The sequence below is a fragment of the Ciconia boyciana genome, chromosome 11 (genome assembly GCF_034638445.1).
Source record: "Ciconia boyciana chromosome 11, ASM3463844v1, whole genome shotgun sequence".
In the NCBI taxonomy this organism is placed as follows: domain Eukaryota; kingdom Metazoa; phylum Chordata; class Aves; order Ciconiiformes; family Ciconiidae; genus Ciconia; species Ciconia boyciana.
Genome location: NC_132944.1, coordinates 20,228,475 through 20,251,209, shown reverse-complemented (window position 1 = coordinate 20,251,209; position 22,735 = coordinate 20,228,475). Strand labels below are relative to the sequence as shown.

The window sequence follows — 22,735 nt, the reverse complement described above, 5'->3', positions numbered from 1 at the left end:
TGGCTGGCATAGAGTTAATTTTCTCCACAGTAGCTAGTATGGGGCTGGATTTTGGATTTGTGCTGGAACTAGGGTTGATAACACAGAGGTGTTTTCGTTGCTGCTGAGCAGCGCTGACACAGAGTCAAGGCCTCTGCTGCTCCTCACCCCACCCCACCAGCGAGTGGGCTGGGGGGGCACAAGAAGCTGGGAGGGGACACGGCTGGGACAGCTGACCCCAACTGGCCAAAGGGACATTCCAGACCATATGGCGTCGTGCTCAGTATATAAAACTGGGGAAGAAGAAGGAAGGGGGGGGACATTCGGAGTGATGGCGTTTGTCTTCCCCAGTCACCGTTAGGCGTGATGGAGCCCTGCTGTCCTGGAGATGGCTGAACACCTGCCTGCCCACGGGAAGGAGCGAATGAATTCCTTGCTTTGCTTTGCGTGCGTGCGCGCGCAGCTTTTGCTTTCCCCATTAAACTGTCTTTATCTCAACCCACGAGTTTTCTCATTTTGACTCTTCCGATTCTCTCCCCCATCCCACTGGGGGGGGGTGAGTGAGCGGCTGGGTGGGGCTGAGTTGCCAGCTGGGGTTAAACGACAACAACTCCCCACTACCGACTGCTTAAGTAACAGTAACTTCCCTGCCTCTGTAAGATTATTTGAAAAATATGATGCTTCAACCTGACTGGATACAGCCTCTTGTATTTTTAAAGACACTGGGGGTTTACCTATGCATTCAACAGCTTAAAATACTTCTGTCTCGCATACTAGCATGTGCACAGGAATGACACAAAATAAAGTTAAGAGTCCTTTCACAGACAAGAACTTCATGTTTCCCAGGCCAGGTGTGCTGGCGGAGCCACGGCTCGCCTTCGTTGCACGTACACAAACACCACTTCTGTAGGACCAGCTGAAGCAGTATTTCTCTTTGCTTCCTTACCAAAATCTGACAGAACGTGTACCTGATCTGTCAATCATCTTCCCTCTCTGCTTTGATCTCAAAGCATATTTACTCTTCCATCTTTTGCATGTTTAGGTTAGGAGAGCTGCCTGCCTACGTAGCTGAGAAGCTGAAGATGCGGTCGTCTCTTTCCCTGCTGACTATAAATAGTCACTGGACTCACAACTTTGTGTATCTGTGCTGAGCGTCCCAAGTTAGGAAGCACGGAGTCAGACAGCTGGTAGCAGCTCCCATTTTAAGCAGATGAAAAATGACCGATAGCAGCAGGAGCTGGATGTGGGCCCTCGCATTCGAAGTACTCATCTCGGGGTGTATCCTGCATATCCACACAATGACTAACACAGAAGGAGCTACGTCCTCTGGGCCCTCTGCAGTTTTACCAGTTCATGCAAGATTTAGAATTTTTCTTGAAGCCTTCTATCTACAGGTCATATCTACTCCCCAAACCTCCAACTTAGGCTGGGCTTTATTTATTTATAATTTGGTAGCAAAACCTAAAAACTCAGAATGAAGACCCTTAAGGTTAAAACAATTCACAAGCAGCCAGCTCTGGGATATCCTGGGACCCGATGTGTGACTTCTGGAAATGCTACGGTGTGTTCTCATCCTTGCATGACAGTCCTTCGAGGGAAACAGAGCTGCCTGCAGAAGAATGAGCAGGCCGGAGGGGAGGTGTCATGGAGAACATACTCTTTTTTCCATACTTTATTTTGTTCTACAAACACAGTACAAAAATAGAGTTTTTTTCTGAACATAATTAAATGTCTGCCATTTTCTTGCATTTCAATCTTGGATCATGTCCACCAATGACTAGACTCTATTCCCCCTCTAGTTTTAAAGAGACAGTGTCAGTGTAATTTAATTGTAAAAATACTGCAAAAGACAGATCAGCATTTCTATTACAAAACTGCAGGAAAAGCTTGTGTAGATTGAACATTCCTCTCTTAACAGTTTTTAAATGCTTAAGTACTGGATAACATTTACAAGAGCTCTCTGGTTTCTGTGAGTTTCGTTTCTGACAATGACGCTCAGCCAGTTTTACGTGTTTTGCTCCAGAAGGTATCCACGTGGTCTTGACAAAACAAAACTGAAACTGAAACAAATATGTATATATTCAAATTACTTAAGAAGACATGTTTAACCTTTGGTTTGAAATGAGGACAGGGCTTCTCCCTTCTAATGCACAAGATTTCTGAAAGTAAAGGAAGATTGGAGGCTGAAAAGCCAAAACTGAGTTTTCACAAAAGGCGGGTATTCTTTAGGAAGTAAATTTTCAGATTCCTCCAAATCTTGATTGCCTGTTTTTTTACACCTTAGAGGAAGTATTTCCCCTTCTGTGATGATGAAAGCGTAAGACCAGAACTCTAGCTCACCACTGATTTGGCTAAGGTATGAATCAAAGAGGGCGTCAGCAGTCCTTTGGCCAGCTCACTGCAGACTGTTAAAGAGCAGCTGCATGCCTCAGTTCTGAGCAAGCGGGAAAAAATGGGAAGGAGAAAAAAATGGGAAAAGAGAGTGCTAATGAAAGGAATGCCTCAGAAAACAGAATTCTTAGTGCTGAGTGACAGAAAAGAGAGCAAAACACCCCAACAGCACAAAGTGATCTTCTCAGAAGGTAAAACGGCACATTTGCTTCTCCTAAGTCCAAGGATAAAAGGATGAACCTAATTACCTGTGATTGATAGCAAACAAAACTCTTGATACCGAATCAGGATGGTCCCCGATAGCTCAAACACAAGTGCGCAGGAAGACTAAGTCCTTAACTGGCAAAGGATACTTTGTTGTGCCTATTGTTCTTGCATCTGGAAACGGCAAAGAAACACTTGTTCTGATCACAGTTTCTCAAAAGGGAATAACTGGGCTGCTTCTCCTTTCTTTTCTCGCTTGCTCTTTCTGGTTGTCTTCTCTTCTTTTTTTTTCTCTAACTGGCGATTTTGGGGCCAAGCAATGGCCACATTCCCTACTGCAGGCTCGGAACTCGGACCGCCTTCATCAGCAGAGAATCCCGCTCCTTTCTCTGTCTCAGGTGCTGAGGGCTCAGTCTGGAAAAAACAGGCGTGAAAACTGAGAAGTTGCTCTAGAAATCACTCGTAACTACCCCTTTCTAAAAGGGCTTGTCTGCCGTCACAGTGACACTTAATGACCTTACAAAAGCTGGCTGCTCTGGTTTGGGCTTCTCACCCAAAGCAGCGTGTTTCTATTACTGCATATCAAGCATTCTTTCAACACAAGCAAAATATTTTTGGCTGCAGAAGAATAAAAATAAACCTGCTTTAAAAAGATCATGTCTTTCACCTTTCTCAATGGGGAACAGATTAAGAACTAAAACATCTGACTTCATAACCAAAAGCAGCCCCCTCTCATCCTGTTAGCTACTTGCTTGGCTTGGAGGAATAAATCTAGGAAGGGGGTTTGTCAAAACAGAAAATAATACCAAAAAAATGATGCTTTGGGAAACACTAATCTCTTGTTGAACAATAATGAATCTTTCATGGACATGACCACAGCAAATTTCTGGTGTAGTTTTTTTCACTAGTTGCTAGTCACATGCTAACAACAGGAAAGAAAAAGATTTTTGAGCAACTACACTCTGGAAGTTCTACACTCTACAGCTGGAAACATAACACATTGGAAAGACTGGGAAAAAATCTCTTGGTAGAGAAATATCATCCTGAAAAAGAAATCACTAATAGAAATGCAGAATACCTTGATGGAGTAGCGTTGCTTCAGTCTCTCTCTGATGAGAAGTCCTTTTGTCAGCAGCTTCCAATTCCCCAGAGCTCTTTTCTCACGCTTCTGCGTGGGATTGTTATTGAAAAGAGAAAAATGGACTATTGTAAGTTTCAATGTATTTACACCCACAGAAAATGGAAGTTTCAAGATATTAAACTGCCATTAAAAAAACCCACGCCAACTTAAATGTGTCACATTAAAAGATTATAGGCCAGTAGGATTCTTAGGAGTAAAATGTATTGGTGTCCAGTTATCTGCTAAACACATGAATTCCTGTCCCTTTCTAACATGCACCCTGACTGTATAAATTACACCAGAACCACCTCTAAAACTTTAACCTCATACGTGTATTCCTCATTTTTGTTTCCCATGGAAACAGCCATAGAAAACTATTCCAGAGTATGCTATTGCAGATATTGCTACACACTTGTATTGCATCCCGCTGCAGTCCGGACAGCAAGCCCAAAACGGGGCGTTTGGGGGATGCAACTAGCCCCTCACAGTCACAGAGCTCCGTGTCTCTTGCTTACGCAGCCCACCCTTGTTTGCCTGCCCACAGTGTAAATGAAATTTACTTAATAAATGTAACAATAAGGAAGCTGCAAAAATAATTCTCACCTCCTTCTCTTTCTTTTCTATTTCTGCTTGTTCATTCTCCCAGGCAGCAATGAGGACCTCTTTATACTCCTCACAGACAACGTAGCCATCGGTACTAGGAAGGAGAACACAATCCTCTGTCAGCTACTAAAAGAAAAAAGAAAGGGAGCAAATGCCTTTTGACCCAGCCAAACCAAAAGCAAGCTACTGAATATTGACAGAACCATCTGTCTGTCTCATAGAATCCAAGCATGTAACTCATCACCTATCCTCCCCACACAAGCACAGACTCTTAAAGCATATAAAGTCGCTTCTGTATGCCAGGGCCACTGACTCCACTGCCACTACTAGCACAGAAGAGGAGGACATGTACTCCTTAACACAGGGTATACAGCTTCTGCAGGACATCAAAATCTATCAGCTGCAACAAGGCGGCTTTACATACACTGGGTGCGAGTAGCCGCCGTGAAAATCAAATCCAGTGATGGCTTGAGCACAGTCAATGTCCAGCTTCCGCGCCAATCTGTTCAGGTTTGAGAGTCTCAGCTGCACGCAGCCGATGGGTAACATGGATGGCAGGAAGAGATAGACGTTTCCATATTCATTCCGAGGAACCTGTTATTGCAAAATTAAAGAGAAATGGTGACACTCCTGCTCTCTGGAGAGAGGTGAAAACCCCTGCTGCAACTCAGGGACTCTCCCTTCCTTCTGACCTGCTACATTCCACTCTAGTATTCGATTAATATTCACGTGACAAGGCACAAGCCTAGATTTTAGCTGCACGGTTATCTCCTAGTTACGGTCTCTGCCCAGGCCTTGTTACTCAGGCTGTAATGCAGAGAATTAGCACAACAAACATGGGGTAGGCAAATTAGATCAACAAAATCATAAAGTTAGCAGTCTGCACGGCTAGCAGTCATTACTTGTACTCAGGAAAGAAAGGCCTCAGTGAAGTTTTGACCATTTCCTCCTAGGTACAGTTACCTCAGAAATCTTAATCCTGAATCCAGATGTTATTGACTGATCTCACCTCTGAAACATGCAGCTTCTTGGAAGATGAAGCCCACAGCTCTATACAAACACCTCCTTTAACACCAGCCCTCTGCCTTCCTAGCTACCTTTCCATCCACGGCTATAGGCGGCTGATACTCCTCTGTCTGCCAGCGACCGAACAGTGCCAGGTCCTCTTTGTCCCGGTTTGCAGGCTCTGCAAGGCGTGCCTTCCTCGCCTGGTTAGAAAATCCTTTCACCATCTGTGCAAATACAATGACCAAGCCTGTAACACCACAACAACAAGCTGCCAGTGATTTCAGACGTTCCTAGGACATCAAAGGAGAAGGCTCTGGGAGAGAAGAAATGTCTATTTCCTAGCTTCAGTATCCATTGCTTATAAATGATAACCCACGGCACCTGTATGCAACAGAGAGCCAGATCCTGCAGTTCATATAAAATGCCAGGATGCCTTTAAAGAAGACAAAAAGGGTGCAGTTCTGCTAGATATCCTTGGGGTGGGAAGAAGAGGTAGCCGGGCTTTGGGTAGTATGTAGGAACTATAGGCACAGTAGGTGGACAGATTCACAATGCAGCTACCACAAACCATGCAAGCAAGTGAGAAATCTGTATCTGCTGACAGAGAGAAGGCAAACATCAAAACAGAACTGAGCTTGACCTTCAGAGGGTGGATGTGTTGCACAGGAGGAAGTCAAACCCTCTTACCTTGTAAGGCACCTCTCCAATCCTCACCACTCGAGCTTGCTTCAGCCAAGTGTCCTTGGAGTGCAGCGTGTGTACGCAGTCTCTAAAAAGGCCAGAAGGAAGCACCACAAGAGTTTTGAAGTCTCTCCATAAGAGACTTCCAAACTGTTATTCACATTAGGAATTGTAAAAAAGCTGTATCTAAGTGATACGCAAATGCTGTCTGAGCAGCTAAATGCTCACCCTGTCTATGCATGTGGCCTGAGACTACTGCTGATACCATCGTGGTCTTCACACAAATCAACTCTTAAATTTGTTACAAAGATTGCATTTGTTGCATTGTTCCATTTGTTGCATTTGTTTTTGCAACATGTGCACCACTCACCTGGAGTAGACAGCCTCTCCCCTGCAGTACCCTAGGACAGCAGCTGACTCAGGATAGATCGCCTGGTATTTCAAGAGGTGCCTCTTCAGTGCATAAAGAGGATGGTTTTTGTACTCTCCAATTGCTGTTGGTAGAGGCTGATCTTGCAGCTTAACTTGAAACTGTAGGAATTATGCAAAGAAGCATGATTTCACAACTCTCTTGCACTAGCCTTTGTAATAAAATGATTATAGTATGGATCAAACGAAAAAAAACACCAGAAACTTAATCAGATGAGCCAACAGACCAAAGCATTCTTGTTGCAAATAGGCAGTTAGATGTGTACCCAGAGCTACATATTTTAAAAGCTCTCTCCAAGAAGGGTAATGCTAAACTGTACAGAAACCACATTAGTAAGTTTCCAGCATGGGCTGTCCAGTACTTTTGCGATCCAGATTTCTCTAAACAGCCTCCATTTGATATTATTTTAATCTATCCTTGTATGTTCCCTTTAGAACATGCTCAACCTGAACATTTCAAGCTCACATACAAACTTCCTTCCTCATGGAAAGATTCCTAATGATTTTTGCCTGAATGAGAATCCAAGAACTGGTCTCCTGGCACTAAATGTCCTGAATAACCTATTGCCATTTACCTCATTTTCCTCCTTCTTGTCTCTTTCCACATAGGGACTTTTATATGGCTGCAGCGTGTCTTCCCACCAGTCAGGGTCCACACGACTCTTCCTTGTTGCGGTCATCCACACTGGGTCATATCTTTGTGTCACATCCCTGACACTCCCATCATTGTCAAATCCCACAATATAGAAAAGTGGCTTTGTGGCATATGTGAAGCACAGCTGGGGCTGGCCAACGTTGCCATGAACACAGTCTACACACACCCACTTGTCCTCGCGTTCAAGGAAAACCTCCAGCCACTGGTCTGTGCCCATCACTTTCCTTACCTCCTGCTCTCCATCATCCTCATCACTAGAAATTATTTTGTTTCTCTTTCTCTGTGCATGAGGCAAGGCTGGAGCTGTACTTTTTGCTGGCCTAGGCTCAGCTCCGTATGAATTTTTGGATAGCCTTGATTCTGAAGTCTCCGGTTTAGGGCTTTTTATAGCCATTACCTTTGACTTCTGGGAGCCAAGTGAGCTCCTCCGTCTTTTAGAGACAGTTTCAAAATCCTCATCAGAGAGATCATTCTCTTCCTCTGAAACCTCAAAGTCCGAAACACTGCCCTCATCACTTCCACTCTCTTCTTTGTAACACACTTTGGAGGCCACGCGTCTCCGGCGATCATTCTTGGGCCTGACTGGCACATCTTTTTCCGCCAAACTGCTCTCTTCATTACTAGATTCCTTCTGTTCGTGGCTGCCCGTAGTCAACTTTGACTTCTGTGTCCTTTTGGTCTGAGCAGTCTTGCGTTTCTTTGGCTCCTTGTTGTCTTCGCTCTCTGAGGATTTTTCATCCTGTTTGGCTTTTCTGCAGGGGCATTTTTTTGCCACAGCTTTGGGTGTTGTGGCAGAGCTCTCCTGCCCCTCAGAGGTACCACTGACAGACTGTCTCTTGGACGAGCTTTTTCCCTGAAAAGAAAGAGGCTAGGTCACTTTTATTATGGCTAGGAATATGTTAAAAAAAAGACTGAAATCAGCACGAGGTGCATGCAGACCAAAGCTTGGTCACCATGGTAAATCTGCATGTCTTAGGGACTTGAAAACTTTGGGCAAATGGCTGGAGAGAGGTGTACTCAAGCAGCAAGTGTTTGCTGTCTAAGTTTTAAAGATACTTAAAACCACAGAAGCATAAGAAGTCTTTGCTGAAACAGACAAAATGGGTGGGTTTTTTAAAGGAGAAACCTAAAAATTAAGGGTTTGCATCTTCTGCGCTATAGACAGAACATTCTCATCACCCTGGTTCATGCAGTAACTGATTTACTTCAAGCTGCAACAGCCAGAAATTTTTTTCTATCCTACCCTCTAAACAGTGACCTATTCCTTATTCCAGACACCCAACAAAATGTACCTTTGCTCTTGTCTCCTTGAGAGGAATGGGCTGAAAAGACAGCACGAGGCGACACAGCAGCTGTAATGCTCGCAGAATAATTAAAAAGATCTGCAAAAGAAAAAACAAAGTGTCTTTAACCTTTTTTCAAGGTATGTAAAAAACCTCTTGAAACTCTTTTACAATCTGGGTTCTGTGACAAATCATTTTCATTCCTACCTTTTACCCAGTGCTGTATACACTGACACAGATGTGTAAGTAGCCCAGTTGCTATAGTATTAAAGCACCACACAGTCTTCTCTGGCTCTTATTTATGTTACTACTGTGACGGGTACTGCTGTTAACTCACAGATGAGGAACCAATTCCTAAAGAGGCTAAAGGAACCGCCCTGCTGGGGCAGACAGAGTCATTCACGCAAATCCCATCTACCCTATCAGTCTCTCATTCTTGAGGAAAACTGAGTAGGATGACTCTAAATCTTGCCTCCCAAAGGTGGCCAAAGCCAACCACATACCACCAGCTGAACCCAGCAGAAACACCAGCCATTCAGAGAATGTCATTACAGTCACAACTGAGTGGCTAACAGCTGTGACCTGGCAACTGCCTTCCTGCATGGGACTCCACTGACGCTACCTAAGCAAGGCTTGCTTTGTCTTTTCCTCCTGTCCCAGGAAGTGACATCTCTGCATTTCCACAGCAAGGCTGCAAAGCCACCACAACTGCTTCCTGCTTTGTGGCAGAGAAGCTGCAACATCCCACTTTATCAACAACAGGGCAGAGCTGCAAGCCATGCACCTGCAAAGCAGCAGCTTGTTTCTGCGCTTTCAAATGTCCCCTGTCAATTTGATCTCCTGTGTTTCCCTCTCCCTCGGTTGTTTTACCAAAATCTCCATGTGACTTGAAGCAAGTGACTCCACTTCTTCCCTTAATCCAATTCCACCACAAAATGACTATAGAGTTGAAGTCCTTTTGAAGCCTTGGCCTCAGGCTGCTCTAAATCAAAGCTCAATTCCTTTGGCCTTCAGTGGTGACTCATGGAAACAAACTACCAACCTTCTAACTCAAAAATCTGTAAAGAGTTTCTCTGGCTGCAAGTAAGCCCAAGAATTTCCTCACTCAAATTAGTATTTCAGAAGAAACCTATTAAGCTGGTTTTCTTTGATCTACACTGCTAAAGCAATATAAAGAAGCCAAAGCATACTTAGGAACAACTAGCTCTATACACTATACATAACGCCATCCACAGCAGAACACGGAGTGCGCAGTGACACCAACCAGAACTATAGGCTCCAGGCAGGCACAGTTCAAACTGAATAATTTAATCACAGAAGGACTCCAGATAAAAATACAACCAAAAAAAGCGCCACAGAATCACCTAAGTCACCAATTTGTTTCCTCCAAATCCATCCCTCAAACACCACTTTGTGTATGACCTGACAGCACTACAGCACTGATCTAGCATGCAAACTCAGCAACCGACCCTGCACTTCCCAGTCACTTACATGAACCAACTCTTCATCATCTCGTGCAGCATAGATGGCGAAGCGCCTCTCCAAGGTCGACTGAAGGGGCTCTCCTTTTTCAGTGGAAAGCTCATCATTGACAGTGAAGGTTCCAACAAACCTGAAATATGAGACTCCTACTTATTGTCTAGTGTTTGTGACTGTATTCTTAAACTTCATAGTTCATCCTTTCCTTGTGTAAAAAGGACAGACTCTCACCCTTGTATTTAAAATCAGAAAAATCACTGAAAATTGGTAATTACATTTACCCCTCTCCCTGAACCCTGGCTCTACGTTCTATGTGATAGCATGATTAGGAGAGAGAGTTTTACCATTTCACCAAGCTGGAAAGATACACAAGGTCCACTTGGCCTGCAGACACTTTTGTGAAGTGGGTGGGGATGATGGATAGACCAATGGCTTGAAGATCTGGCTGGCTGCAGATCCTGTTCCTATAGAAACCATTTGCTAATAAACACAAGAGGTGAACCTGAGAGAAAAAAAGTTTCTATAGTGAGTTCACAAGAGATTTTCTTTGCTGGAACTATTGTCCATGGTATAGACAAGGAAGGCTTTACTGCTCCTTTTAACAGAGACAGGCAATAATGAAGCCTCCCAAGCATACACAGGGTGGACACAGGGCTGTCTTCAGATCACCATCAGAAGACAGGAAAGCCTTGAAGCCCCTATCAGTGTCTCCTGCTCTACATGACTGACAGTTTAACCCTGACAGAATGAGCAGATACACACTCAATGGAGAAATATACACCCTACTCACGTCTGCTTTGATTTAGAATTTTACTAATGCAGTCACTGACGTTTCTAACTTACAGTTTAGCAGAAGTCTAATGAGCATTTGTCAGGACTACAGCCTTTTTATTTTTTCACTTCTAGCCATGGCCCCAAATTATTTGATCAAAATTAGTTTCTTCTTCATTATGAATCAGTTCAGACATCTTTATGCTCAATTTTTTCTCTGCCAGGCTTCTCTGTGACCAATACCTTATGTGTGTCCTCACGAACCTCCTTGCTGAAACGTTTCATCATTCTCCGAAGATACATCTCAAACTCGGCTTTCCTTTTTTCTCTGCGTAAGATTACAAAAGAAATGGATGTTGTGGGTTTTCTAGGGACCTGCTTTTCTAGATTCCTGAATTGGATGAGTTCACAAAGAGAATCCGTCCCAGAGAATCTTCTGTGCGCACTAACAAAAGTTTAGTTACCGGCTATGTGAATAGGCATACAGGCTGCATATGACTAATAAACTGTGAACTCCACGCACCTGACTACTTAGAGCTTGGGTATATTCAGATGGCCCAAATGCCACCTAACTTTATGTGCCTACCAGACAGCTTTGGACAGCTCCATACTAAACTTACAATTCACTGTCTGAATTGTTTGACTTTTAGATTACTACTAGCATTCCATTCAGATTCCTGGAAAAATGGTTTTCTGTTCATTGATGAAGTCTTTCAACTTAGAGGCAACAGATTCTCTGGTTGCTTTGTTATGAAGGGCTGGCCTGGGACAGTGCCCACCCTGTAACAGCATGGGATATCATCAAGCGTCCAGCCGCCACACAAAGAAAGACTTTCTTGGTATAATGTTCCCAGCTGCCAAGGACATTCATTTGACCCACCTATTCACACCTCAGGTATGGGTACACAGAGGCTTCCACCTGAGCTGTTAAAATATTTACAGTACAGCAATGCCATTCACCAACAGCTCTCCTCGAAGAGAACTACTACTGTCCCTGGTTTGGAAATGTAGATATTAAAGCACAATGAAGTTACATACTTGATCTTCAAGGAAGCTGAAAAACCTCCATTCCCACCAACTTCCACTGAAGGTTTCTGGTAAAATTGTCAGTGTGTAAACTGTTCTCCATCCCATGACCTTGCATCACTCCAACTCAACAGTCTGCACAAAGTGGGGATTTCCACCCAGAACAGAGCAAGCCACTGACAGTCAAGACAGCGTATTTTAACAGCCCTCCACTGCCTTCCCTGTTCTTACCTCCTCTGTCTTTTCTTCACCTGCTCTGGGGTTTCAATCTCTATCTCGACAGGATTGCTTGGCAGCGCCACTGCCGGAAGCACAGCAGCTTCTTCTAACTTATCTGTGGCAGGTTCCTGGAGTTCTGGAAAAATAAAGTAGTACTAAATTATAAGTAAACATGGAATAGATGCCCCAGGGAGGTCTGACAACGGGATAAGAACCTACCTATTCCTTCTCAAGTGTTCAAACAACCTACAAACAGAAACATCCCCAGTAATTACCAGCTCCTGGATCTTCCATAACACTGTGTGTGCTCAGTTATTTCAAATAACTGTGGGATGCCAGTCACCTGCTGTTGAGGAATCAGCTCAGCACAGTCTAATGGCAAGTGACTGCCACAGGCAAACTCAATCAGGAGAAAGGCGAATGAAACAGATGTGACTTGACGAGTACTTGTAGAGTAGCAATGAAAAAAACTGGCAACTGTTCACTTTAGAAGGCAAAAATCTGTAGCAGCAAAATATAAAGATTTTGATCATCGTGATTCTTATCACAGTTTGATGATAGCCACCTAAATGAACAGCTCAGCTGGCTTCATCTCCACTCTCCTTTACTAGGAAGTCACGGTTTTGAATCTTCAAACCGACTCATTCTTAGCTGCTCAATATTAGACAACACAAACAGCTGAGAAAGTGTTTTGTGCACGGTAGCATAATTTTAACGTAAGCCAAAAAATAGTCAAATTCAAGGCACTACCATCAGGTCAGTAGTTGTCTGTTTTTTTCCTACTTTGGAACCATTCTAAAAGCATTGTGAGATATGGGCTTTTAAAGATACAGCTAGGCACATGGAGCATACTTTAGGTATACAGAGATATAAATTTACCTGAATCCAAATGAGAAATGGTTCAAAAATCAAATTTAAAAAAAAAAAAGTGTATAAGAATATTTACTCCTTAAAACGAATAAACATGTAATTGTTACCTTCCACGTCCTCCCATTCATCTTCACTTTCATCATCATCATCATCAGTATTGTCTTCATCCATCTCTTTTTTAACAGGAGATTCTCTCTTCAACTTCATCTCCTTCTGAGGGAGCTTCAGCGAGTCACTGTTAAAATTATCAAAATGACTTTAGCATCAGGAAGTGTAGGTGCTTGTTTATTTAAGAAAAACAGAGAAAGAACACACTAAAAATAGGGAAATAAGTGAAGCATGACCTCTGCATCAGTAACAACAGATTGAGTATTTGACAATTAAACGACAGATACCTTCTCTGTAAAGCAAACCATCTTTGCCATAAATAACCATGGGCTCAATGGTGCAACACTTTTTCGGTGCAAACTTAGGTCCTGGTTCTGCGAGGATGTTTAGGAAGGAAGATGTCTGAACCTATAAAAGGCCCCATCCTTTAGAACAGCTTGTACAAATCAGTCCTTGGAGAAATGGTTCACTGAATAATTTATTCTTACTGAACCCTCAAAGTGTGCTGAAATTGGAACTGTTTCTGTTTCACTACACTAATACCCAAGGCTCTGGCTGTCCAGTGAAATGAGACCGATCAGTTTAATTTCTTTTTACTAATTCATTTGCTACAGCAATCTCCAAGGGCAGACCATGCTGGTATTATATTTGGATTCCAAAAAACACCAGACAATGATGTATTTAAAGATTTCTACTCATCACTTTAAACCCAAATCTCAGGCCAACATTTCTATTCATGCTGGATTCCATAAAGCCTCCCTAGTCCCATGTAAAAACTATAACAAATGAAATAAAATTTTATATTTAAACCATTGAATTTGAAAAGGCTCACATATTTGCTTCCCCTACAGACTATCTTCCTCAGGACTGACTCTGCAATGAATAAGATGGTACTTCTGTCAGCTGTGTGACACAAATGTACTAAATTGGACTGATAGCCTAAAATAAACCGTTCACATGCACATATGCAGAACTGGGCCCTAAACAAATAACATGTAACCATGAACAGAGAGCTCCTATAGACTCAAATGATAATAAGCAAACTTACCTGCAAGTTTCCTCTTTGTTACGATTCCCTTTATTTCTGGTAATTTTTTTATTTTCTTTTATTAGTGATTTTGCCCCTTTTTGTTTTGAAGGCTTATTTGCTGAGTTGGAAACTCCGGTATCACAATCTTCTTCCTTCTTCCTAGCCAGAGCTTTTGAAACGTTCTTCTTTACACTGGGCTTTTTCTCTTCAAAATCATCTGCATGGGACAGAAGAAAGGAAGATATGTTAAAGGATGAACTCTTATCTCCATGGCAATCAGAAACAATACTTCCACGGACTTCATCAGAGCCAGCTACAGAGAAAAGTGAGCACTCACAATGACGAGCATGTCATTGTTTCTGAATAAATAGGTAAGCACTGAGCAACGAGACCTGTTTACGGAAAATACTCGTAATAATGTAATGCACAAGAAGTACATAAAGACTCCTATAGTCCTGCCAATGGGGTCAGTCGAAGAACAAGCATCATACTTGCCACTCACAAGAAATTACTGTTTTGTAAAGCAGCTCTGGAGAACTTTTTTCAGGGCAGCTCCCGGGACACGGACCCGCATGTCACGGCCGCCGCCGCAGCGGGCGGTGTCCGCAGCCCCGCCACGGCTGAGGTGAGACAAACCCTCACCGGGTCGCTCAGCGCCTGATTTTCAACCTTTGTCAGTGCTTCCAGACAGCGTGTGGGTCCCGCCGGACATTTCATACGCGGATTTAAACCCCCGATTTCTGTGTGAATCGCCCCGTCCTCTGGCACTGTGGAGAACAGTTATCCACGCCTCCAGCCTGAGCTAACGGCCCTTTCCCTCACGGGAGCTGCCGAGGTCCAGCGCTGCGCTAAGAGCGAGCTGACGCTCGCCGCTCCCTAGCTCCCCCGAAACGCCAGAGGCCGGGAGAGGCCCCAAGCCCCAGCGATGGCGCAGCGCCCGGCCCGGCATGGCCTCCCGCCCGCACTCACCATCCTCCTCCTCCTCCTCCTCCTCCTCCCCTGGCTCTGGCTCGTCCCGCGGCGCCCCCAGCCCCCCGGAGCGCCTCTTGCTGGCAGCCGCCGGCCGGGGCGATGCTTTGCGCTTCCTGGCCATGGCGTTCCCCCGGCAGCGGGCAGGCTGCGTCCCCCGCTGCAGTCCCCGCCGTGCCGCCACCGCCCCCCGCCCCGCCCCCGTCGCAGGGGAAGAGGAAGGGCCATAAAGTCTCGCGGGAGAGCGCGGGAGGCGGTTTGAAAGATGGCGGATGAGGTGGACCAGGTGAGCGGTTCCCTGCTTCCCTCAGGGCGGGAGGCAGCGGCGAGGCCTTCCCCGCTGCGGCTGGCCCCGCGCTGCCGCCCTCCCGGCGCTTCCCGCCTTCTCTCCGCGGGCCTGGGGAAGCCTCCGCGGCTGGAGGGGCGTAAGATGGATTTTCGATTTCGGCTGCCCAGCTGGGGCTGGGCGTACCTCCCGGCAGAGCCCTCCCGCTGGGGCAGCCTTCGTGAGGCGCAGCCCCTCGGGAGGAGCGCTTTCTGTGTGAAATGAAGTTACTACGCGGCCTCGGTCCTTGTGCTGCCGCCGGGGTTGTCAGGAGTGCGGGCAAGGCTCGCTTCAGGCCCGTTTCCCCCAGGAACCGCCGGAGGAGGGAAACGGAGGAAAGCAACTAAGGAAAATACCCTTGGCTCTGCCTCACTGAGAAGGAAATAGGTAGCATGCTGCGGGATGTGCACAAAAACGTTCACACGTTTTAGCTGTGATCCTGAAAGTATGTCCTTATCACAAAAAAGAGACCTCAGCCTTGGTTTGTGTTCAGGTTTCTAACCTGTTTTGAGGCCTGGTGTGACTGCTGTGTCGTTGAGCTAGGCCTCAAGGAGAGGTGTGTGTTTGGGGCAGGAGGGACAGTGTGTTACCCAGCTGACCGATGTGTGCTAGCAAAAATGGCAGTGTGTGTTTGGTTTTTCTAGCCTGCGCCATGTGATAGCACAGGTATGGTGCTGGTCCATAAGCTGGCTGGTTCATGTGGATTAGGTTTTCTGCTGCAGTATGGACAATGGTTGCTGATAAGGAATGTAGTTTATACAGCAGCACGCGTGATGCATGATTTGCTGCAAACTAAACTGAAGTCTTTTAACTCATTTTGCTCAGGTTGGTTAATATCTGTAGAACGATAATATCAGCTGCAGTCAAGTTCAACAGGATGTGAAGGAATGGTTTGGAATATTTGAATCTATGTTCTTACCTGTTTGTCTTCTGTGTCTCACAAACACTGAGGAATGGAAAAGTTCACAGGCTTCTTCTGTACGAATAACTTTTTTAATTTTATTTTTTTAGCAACAAACAACAAATACTGTAGAGGAGCCACTTGATCTCATCAGACTCAGTCTAGATGAGCGAATCTATGTCAAAATGAGGAATGACAGAGAGCTTAGAGGGAGACTACATGTAAGTAAAACTTTCAGAACACTACCATGCTTGTTCAGCTAAGCACTGGGCAGCCTTTTTTATGTACAACAGTCTAGCACGCAGATGCTCCATCCCTGGAAACGTTCAAGGCTAGGTTGGATGGGGCTCTGAGCAACCCGATCTAGTTGAAGATGTCCCTGCTCATTGCAAGACAGTTGGACTAGGTGACCTTTAAAGGTCCCTTCCAACCCAAACGACTCTATGATTCTTCCATTGATTGTTTAAAGATATTAGTTTAAAAGTGCAAGTAATTGTATCTCATGGTTAAAAGTGCAGAAGTGGTTACAGAAGGTAGGTTAAAGATATCTTAGTAACAAGTAACAAGGGCTGAACCCTTTCTCTTATCAAAAGTGTAACGTGATCAGTGGCAAAATTTAATTCGTTCAGTACTCTGTCTGCTATTAAATGCTTCTCTAGAGATTCAAGAGATGTATTTTGTTGTCTCCTGAATGATACCAAGCAATTCATTCCACTGCTTCTGGCTTCCATTTCCATGTCTGTGAAATAAGTGATAATGCTGCAGGCCTCCTCTTGTGAAGTACCCTGAGGTCTCTTTAAGACTGAATTAAGAATGAGATTATCATTAGCAAACAAGTATCTCTTAAGGCACACCCTATGAGGGTATGATGGGATATGTACTCAGCTGAATTCTCTGCACATTTCGTTTGTATAAGTGCTTTCTTCTGAGAGTGATATGTCTCTTGACGAGACAGATTTTTGCTTTCTATTCTGTCAGTCATCCTTCCTGAGTACTGTACTGTGGTGGGGAAGAGATCCAGCTGTCCCATGTGTTAACTGGGCCTCACCTCCTTTGGGAACACAAAGATGAGGAGAAATCCATGAGGCACATGTGTAGTTTGCAGTGTGCTTTTGTAAGGTGTTTGGAACATATGCTTATTTTAAGTTTTTGTAGCATCATATGAGTTACAGCTTTCTTATAATTTAAGTTGGCCCCAGGCAATCAATTCCAAGAGGCTGGACTGGCAGCAGAGAATGTATAGCTGGTTTAATGTTAATGAAGTGTGTCCATCTCTGAGTTCTCGCATGTGTTCTCACTGAAAGCTTCAGAGCTATTTCCTGGAAGAGTGTTTCAGTGACTATAAATGTCTTCCCTTTTTTTTTATGCTGCAGAGTACTGATTTCGTGGCATTTATGTTTGAAATTTTAACAATAACTGTGATACTACTTTGTTTTGATGTAGTGGCACATTTTGGTCAAAATCAGGCTAAACTAACAGTGTCTGAAAGTCGCTATAATTCTCATTTTAATGAGCTTGTGTTTGAATTTTGGGAGAGAAATAATAAACTAACTTCATTCCTACAGGCATATGATCAGCACTTAAATATGATTTTGGGTGATGTGGAAGAAACTGTAACTACAATAGAAATTGATGAAGAAACCTATGAGGAGATTTATAAAGTAAGGACTTTAGTGTATTTATCCCTATAGAAAATTTTTTAAAACTGAACTATGTTATATTGTTAAAGTAGTTTATTGCTGACTACTTTGTGAACCAAGATCTGAAAGAAGTTTTGGGCACATTGTTACAAAAGTACAAAGGATATCCAAAGATGTGGTGTTAGTTGTATTGCTCTCTTCCGCATGCCAGAGCATTGTTATGTTTTAGCTTATATTTGTTGGAGTTGTTTCTGGTGTTTTGTTATGATTGAACTTGGTCATATGCTTAGCAGATATGTTTTGTAAACTATGCTTTTGTAAATGTAAACTTTTCTCTCCTTCTTCATAGTCTACCAAAAGGAATATTCCGATGCTCTTTGTCAGAGGTGACGGCGTTGTGCTTGTAGCTCCCCCATTGAGGGTTGGTTGAAGCATCAAAGGATTTAACCTTGTTGGAAAGTTTCAGGCTTTTGGACAATGGTTCATGTTTCTATCATGTGTCTCAAAATTCTGTACATGCTTTTTACAGGATGTTTTTGTCTGTTCTTTTGGGAAGGGGAGGGAAGGGGAACCAGTTTGTCTTGCAGAAAGTACATTTAGTCAATTGAAGCACTGTAAACCTAACCTGATTTTCTCAGATTTAATGTAACTGCTGTAAATTGGCTGTCTTGTCACATCAGTAAAAGAATCCTTCATTTTTTCAATCTTGGCAATAGCACTGTCTTAATTTTTTGTTTTAAATAAATTTGGTTTATCTTTCAGATTTGACTTGTCATGTTTTTATGTTGAAGACATTATTCTTATGTTCTTCTATAGAGCTAGTGCTATATTAGGTTGTAGTATGTAGCCTCACTTTCTGAGAAAATAGTAACTTTTGTGTGCGATGTGTTAACTTCTGTCCTTACTAATACCTGAGTCTTGCAGATTGTTTAGGGGGGCAATACTACATGAATCTACCATGCTATAATTTATGGCTGTTCTGTGTTGAAATTCTTGATGCATATCCCTGTAGCAGGGAAATAGTATATATATACATCTTCCACTTAAGATGCATAAAGATGATGGGCTTCTTTACAATGTTTTCAGATGTTTTTATTGTGGCTTTGTTAACGGAGCTTTGGTTTGCAAGGCCATAAGTAGAGACTGAGGTTGTTGCCTCGCATGCTGTTGAGTTGCCTGCTGCATGCATTCATTTCCCACTGTCTGGAGCCTATTTCAGTTCTTGAATACATTAAATTCTACTGAATGCTTTAAGATGCTCATTAGTTTTCTGCAGTGAAGGTGCACTAGAACCCTGAACAAAGCTTTTATTGATATACACTTTCTCGGGCCCACCCTGTTTGAGATTTATTCTCCTTATTGTATGAAAAAAAAGCCCTTATGAAATATTTTAATAAGTATGTTTGAAAGGCATACAAGAGATGTAGGTCTATACTGGGACACTTCCTACAGAGCTTGACTTGTGACTTAATAAACTTAATTTATCTAGGTTCTTAGGCGTGTTCTGTAAGGTTAGCAAAAACTGCTTGCTCTGGCACTTTCTCCTACAGTTAAAATCTTAACTTATGTCCACAGCTTGTGACAGTCGTGAGGAATGCAAGGTCTGCCTTGGTAAGCTCCAAGCCAGATTCTTCTTAAAGGAGTACTAACTCTTTTGGCAGTAAAATATATACACTCAGAAGATGAATGCATGCTCTTTGAAATGCTCTTTGAAATAAGGAAAGGAGGGACTGATACAAAACTTGCTCTTGCTCTGGCTTCTAGGTGGCATCTGTACTCCGTTGTTCTCACGCAATGTATTCTAGCTTTGGGATAGATTTAAAAAATAGGAGTGATAGCTGATGCTGAAAGAGTGAAGCGATTGCTGAGAATTAGTGTGTTAATAGCAATTATAGTCTTAATTTTTAATTATGTGGAGACTTGCTACCATATTCCTTGCACTTCATTCTAGAAAGGACAAATCGCTCCACTTGTACTCACGCGCAAGAATTTGCTAAACCTGTTTATGATGCTGTTTTCATATGCAAATTAAAGAAGAAAGCATCTGTACAACTTACTACGATAACGTTATTTGAATGAAGAAGAGGTATGCAGTGGCTTTGTAGCAGACTTCCCTCACTATACCCTCCTTGCTTGAAGTTGGTCTGCGCTAGGATGAAAACCATTTCCTGCGATTCCCATCTGATCCATTCCTTGCATGCTGTCTCTGCAGGAGTTAGCTCAGCAAGTACCAACTCCTGTTCCATGCTTACACAACCCTTGATGTTGGAAGAAAGCTAGTGGTGCTACAACTGTTCCCCTTCTGGAAGGGGTACATGGATTACTGCACTGAGATCCTTTTTAGTCTATTATCTGATTTCCTCCCCCTCTAGGAGGCCAGAATAAATGCTTAAGGGGAGAGAGAGTAAGAACAGGTGAATACAGTGATAGTTCCAGTTCCCAGGGATCTGCACATCTGGGAAAGGAGAGAGTATGTTTTACAGAACCTGACGGATTTCTCTTCCATTAATTAGTCTACATCCTTTTAGGAGTCTGGTAAGCCCCTTGCTATGTATTGTTATGGTATGTCACAGGCTGAGTATGTGTTCTCTGAAGAAATACTTCTGGGTTTGGTGTTGTCTTGTTTGGGCTTGGTTTTGAATTTGCTGCCTGTCACTTTCATGTGTGTGACAGACAATGTTGGCTTGGTGGTATTCAGAGACAGCAGACTATACATTTACCTTTCCATCTCTACTCCTAATTGTGCTTCAGTTTCCTCTTTTCCAGGTTGTAAACAGATTTTCTGTTGAAACATTTTTGATGAAAGCTGCTCCATTCCTTTTTGTACGATATGATTTTTGTATTGGAGGACTGACATGATATACAAAGTGTTGGTACATCAGGAACTTCTGCCTTGATAAATTTTAGAATGAATATCTGTTAATAACACTCGTTAGGCTCTCTGGTAAAGATGAGAGGTGCAAGGTCTACGCTTCCTTTACTTGAGCCATATTTGCCAGCATAACACATGTATCTATATGTCCAGTAATTCTATACTACAGAGTATCAGCATGGTTGAAAAAGGTCAGCTCACCCACATAGCTCACCTGAATCCCTGTAGAACTTTTTAAAAAATTGTCTCATTTGTCACCTTCTGCTTCTTTTGAAGTTTTAAGTGAGAGATTATACATGGTGGTGGCTAGCTCAATTGTTGTCTGATTCCTTGGGTATTTACTGTCTGATTATAAAGATCTATGATTGTTTATGTCCCTGAAATGTCCAGTAGCATCTTTTACTGACCCTCCAATTTGAAATGAGCTCTCCAGAGTGGGAGCAAGTCTAAGCTCCTCCATGATGAATGTGGATTAAAAGAAAAATTATAAAGCTTTTCTGCAGTTTTGTCTCTTTCTTACTATTCTTTCTATTTTTTGTTCATCTGTTGGCTGTACTAACCCATTGTCAAGATTCCTGCCCCCGATGTGTTTGAAAAAGAAATTGAGGCAAATTTACAATAAATTCTCAAGATTTCTCAAATGCCTTTTCATACTGTCTTATGTTTTTAGCCTGCCAGAATTTTTAATATTACTCAGTTTCTTGAAGGTTGCCTTTTTATTTCTAGTAGTTTTTTATAGATAGTTGTAGCCTTTCTAGTAGCCTTCTGGTAGTTTTTAGCCTTTGGACTGCATATTTTTGGTAGGTGGCAGAGTAATTTCTCAATTTATTGTCTTTAAAGAATTTCTGTTCTGCCTGCAAACATTTGACTCTCAGCAGCTCTTTTTTAACAAGATTTTTATTATGTAATTCCCTTTTTCAGAAGTGCTGGTATAGTTGGACCTCTGGAATCTTACGGGTTTTGTGAGACTGTCAGCTACCTGTGAAATTTCTGTGTGGACTCATTGTAAAACTGATTTTTGACTCTCCAACCCATGTAGGACACTAGATGGTGCTGCATTTCCTCAAATTCAAGCTTGGTTGGCTTTGCCTGACTGAAGTATGTAGCCTGTGTCAACAGGCCCTGTAGTTGTACAATTAGTCATTTGTTTTTAATTAGGATGGCACTTGCTGACAGTTTTAAATTAACTCTGCTGCTCACCCATAAGTAAAGATCAAAATACGTTTTGATGTTTATGTAGGCACAGACCAAGCCCCCAAAAGACTTAAAGTAAAACAGTATGTGTGCCTTGCATTGTCAGATTTTAAAATGCATGAACTCCAGACTAGCAGCTTTGCTAGAGCATTAGCTGAAGAATTATGCCATATAGAATAAATTGTGGTTAACCACTTTGCTGCTAAGCACTGCTTGAAGAAGAAAGCACATGGTTGTGTGTGGTATATAAGGCTGCTTCTGCACCTGCTGATTCAAGTGCTAGTTGTATGGCTGTCCAGTAACTTCACTGGAAAAGTTAATTGCAGTTAAAATTCAGCAGGGGGAACAGCCTGCACTTATGAATGTTACCTACGTTAAACTTCTGAAGTGACAAATATTTCCATTTATTTCAAGTCAGCAATGCTGCTGCCTTCTTGAACCCACAGAAATAGATTTTGGAATAGATCCAGTCTATGTATTTGAACAAGATAGAATTTTGTTCCAGGTCATGTAGGGTTTGGGGGGATGTTTTTTTTAAAGTTGAACAGAGATTACATTGTGTTTCATTCCTATTCCCTAGCACAGGACAAGCCCATGATTTGGATAATAGGTTATAGTAAGACTTGAGCAGCATGAGCAATGGTAGACTGCTGCCGGGACTCAGGGTTGGAAAAGCAGAACAGTATTGATCATGTTGGGAGTTCTGCAACAACACTGTCTCCTCTTGGTGCTTCTGTTTTTGTTCCGTAGGCATTGGAAATCTGTAATTTGAAATATTTAAGAGGAGGCTTGTAAGCCCTTAGAATTCTTACTAGAACTATAGCACTCGGAAGGGAGCTGATTCAGTGCAAGATGACAAATGTTGTGCATTGTTTTTTGGACTGATGATGACATGTACAGAAAATCCCATCAGACTTATTAAGGTTTAAGGCATTCATGCCAAGATCATTGATGGGCTGAATACATCATTACTGAGGG

At 42.9% G+C, this 22,735-nt stretch overlaps 2 protein-coding genes across 5 annotated transcripts; one reads left to right on the top strand and one right to left on the bottom strand.

Moving 5' to 3' along the window:
- Window positions 1-1,626: 1,626 nt before the first annotated feature.
- On the bottom strand, window positions 1,627-14,997 carry XPC (XPC complex subunit, DNA damage recognition and repair factor). 4 transcript variants are annotated; one of them, XR_012044592.1, is made up of 17 exons: window positions 14,826-14,997; window positions 13,875-14,073; window positions 12,826-12,953; window positions 11,861-11,984; window positions 10,847-10,931; window positions 10,177-10,334; window positions 9,845-9,965; window positions 8,363-8,452; window positions 6,991-7,923; window positions 6,357-6,517; window positions 5,993-6,074; window positions 5,395-5,529; window positions 4,722-4,891; window positions 4,298-4,391; window positions 3,653-3,742; window positions 2,619-2,988; window positions 1,627-2,039 (listed from the first exon to the last, which is right to left on the bottom strand). XR_012044592.1 is itself a non-coding variant. In XM_072876042.1 (16 exons), the coding sequence occupies exons 1-16, from the start codon at window positions 14,947-14,949 to the stop codon at window positions 2,779-2,781; spliced, it is 2,904 nt and encodes a 967-aa protein (XP_072732143.1). In that variant the 5' UTR covers window positions 14,950-14,997; the 3' UTR covers window positions 1,628-2,778. The 4 variants fall into 4 exon arrangements, 3 of the variants coding, with proteins under 3 accessions (XP_072732143.1, XP_072732145.1, XP_072732144.1); XM_072876042.1 differs by having other exon boundaries at window positions 1,628-2,988; XM_072876044.1 differs by having other exon boundaries at window positions 1,630-2,988; window positions 7,468-7,923.
- Window positions 14,998-15,002: 5 nt separating this feature from the next.
- Window positions 15,003-18,454, top strand: LSM3 (LSM3 homolog, U6 small nuclear RNA and mRNA degradation associated). Its single transcript, XM_072876046.1, has 4 exons — window positions 15,003-15,111; window positions 16,162-16,272; window positions 17,617-17,712; window positions 18,041-18,454. The coding sequence occupies exons 1-4, from the start codon at window positions 15,091-15,093 to the stop codon at window positions 18,119-18,121; spliced, it is 309 nt and encodes a 102-aa protein (XP_072732147.1). The 5' UTR covers window positions 15,003-15,090; the 3' UTR covers window positions 18,122-18,454.
- Window positions 18,455-22,735: the final 4,281 nt, after the last annotated feature.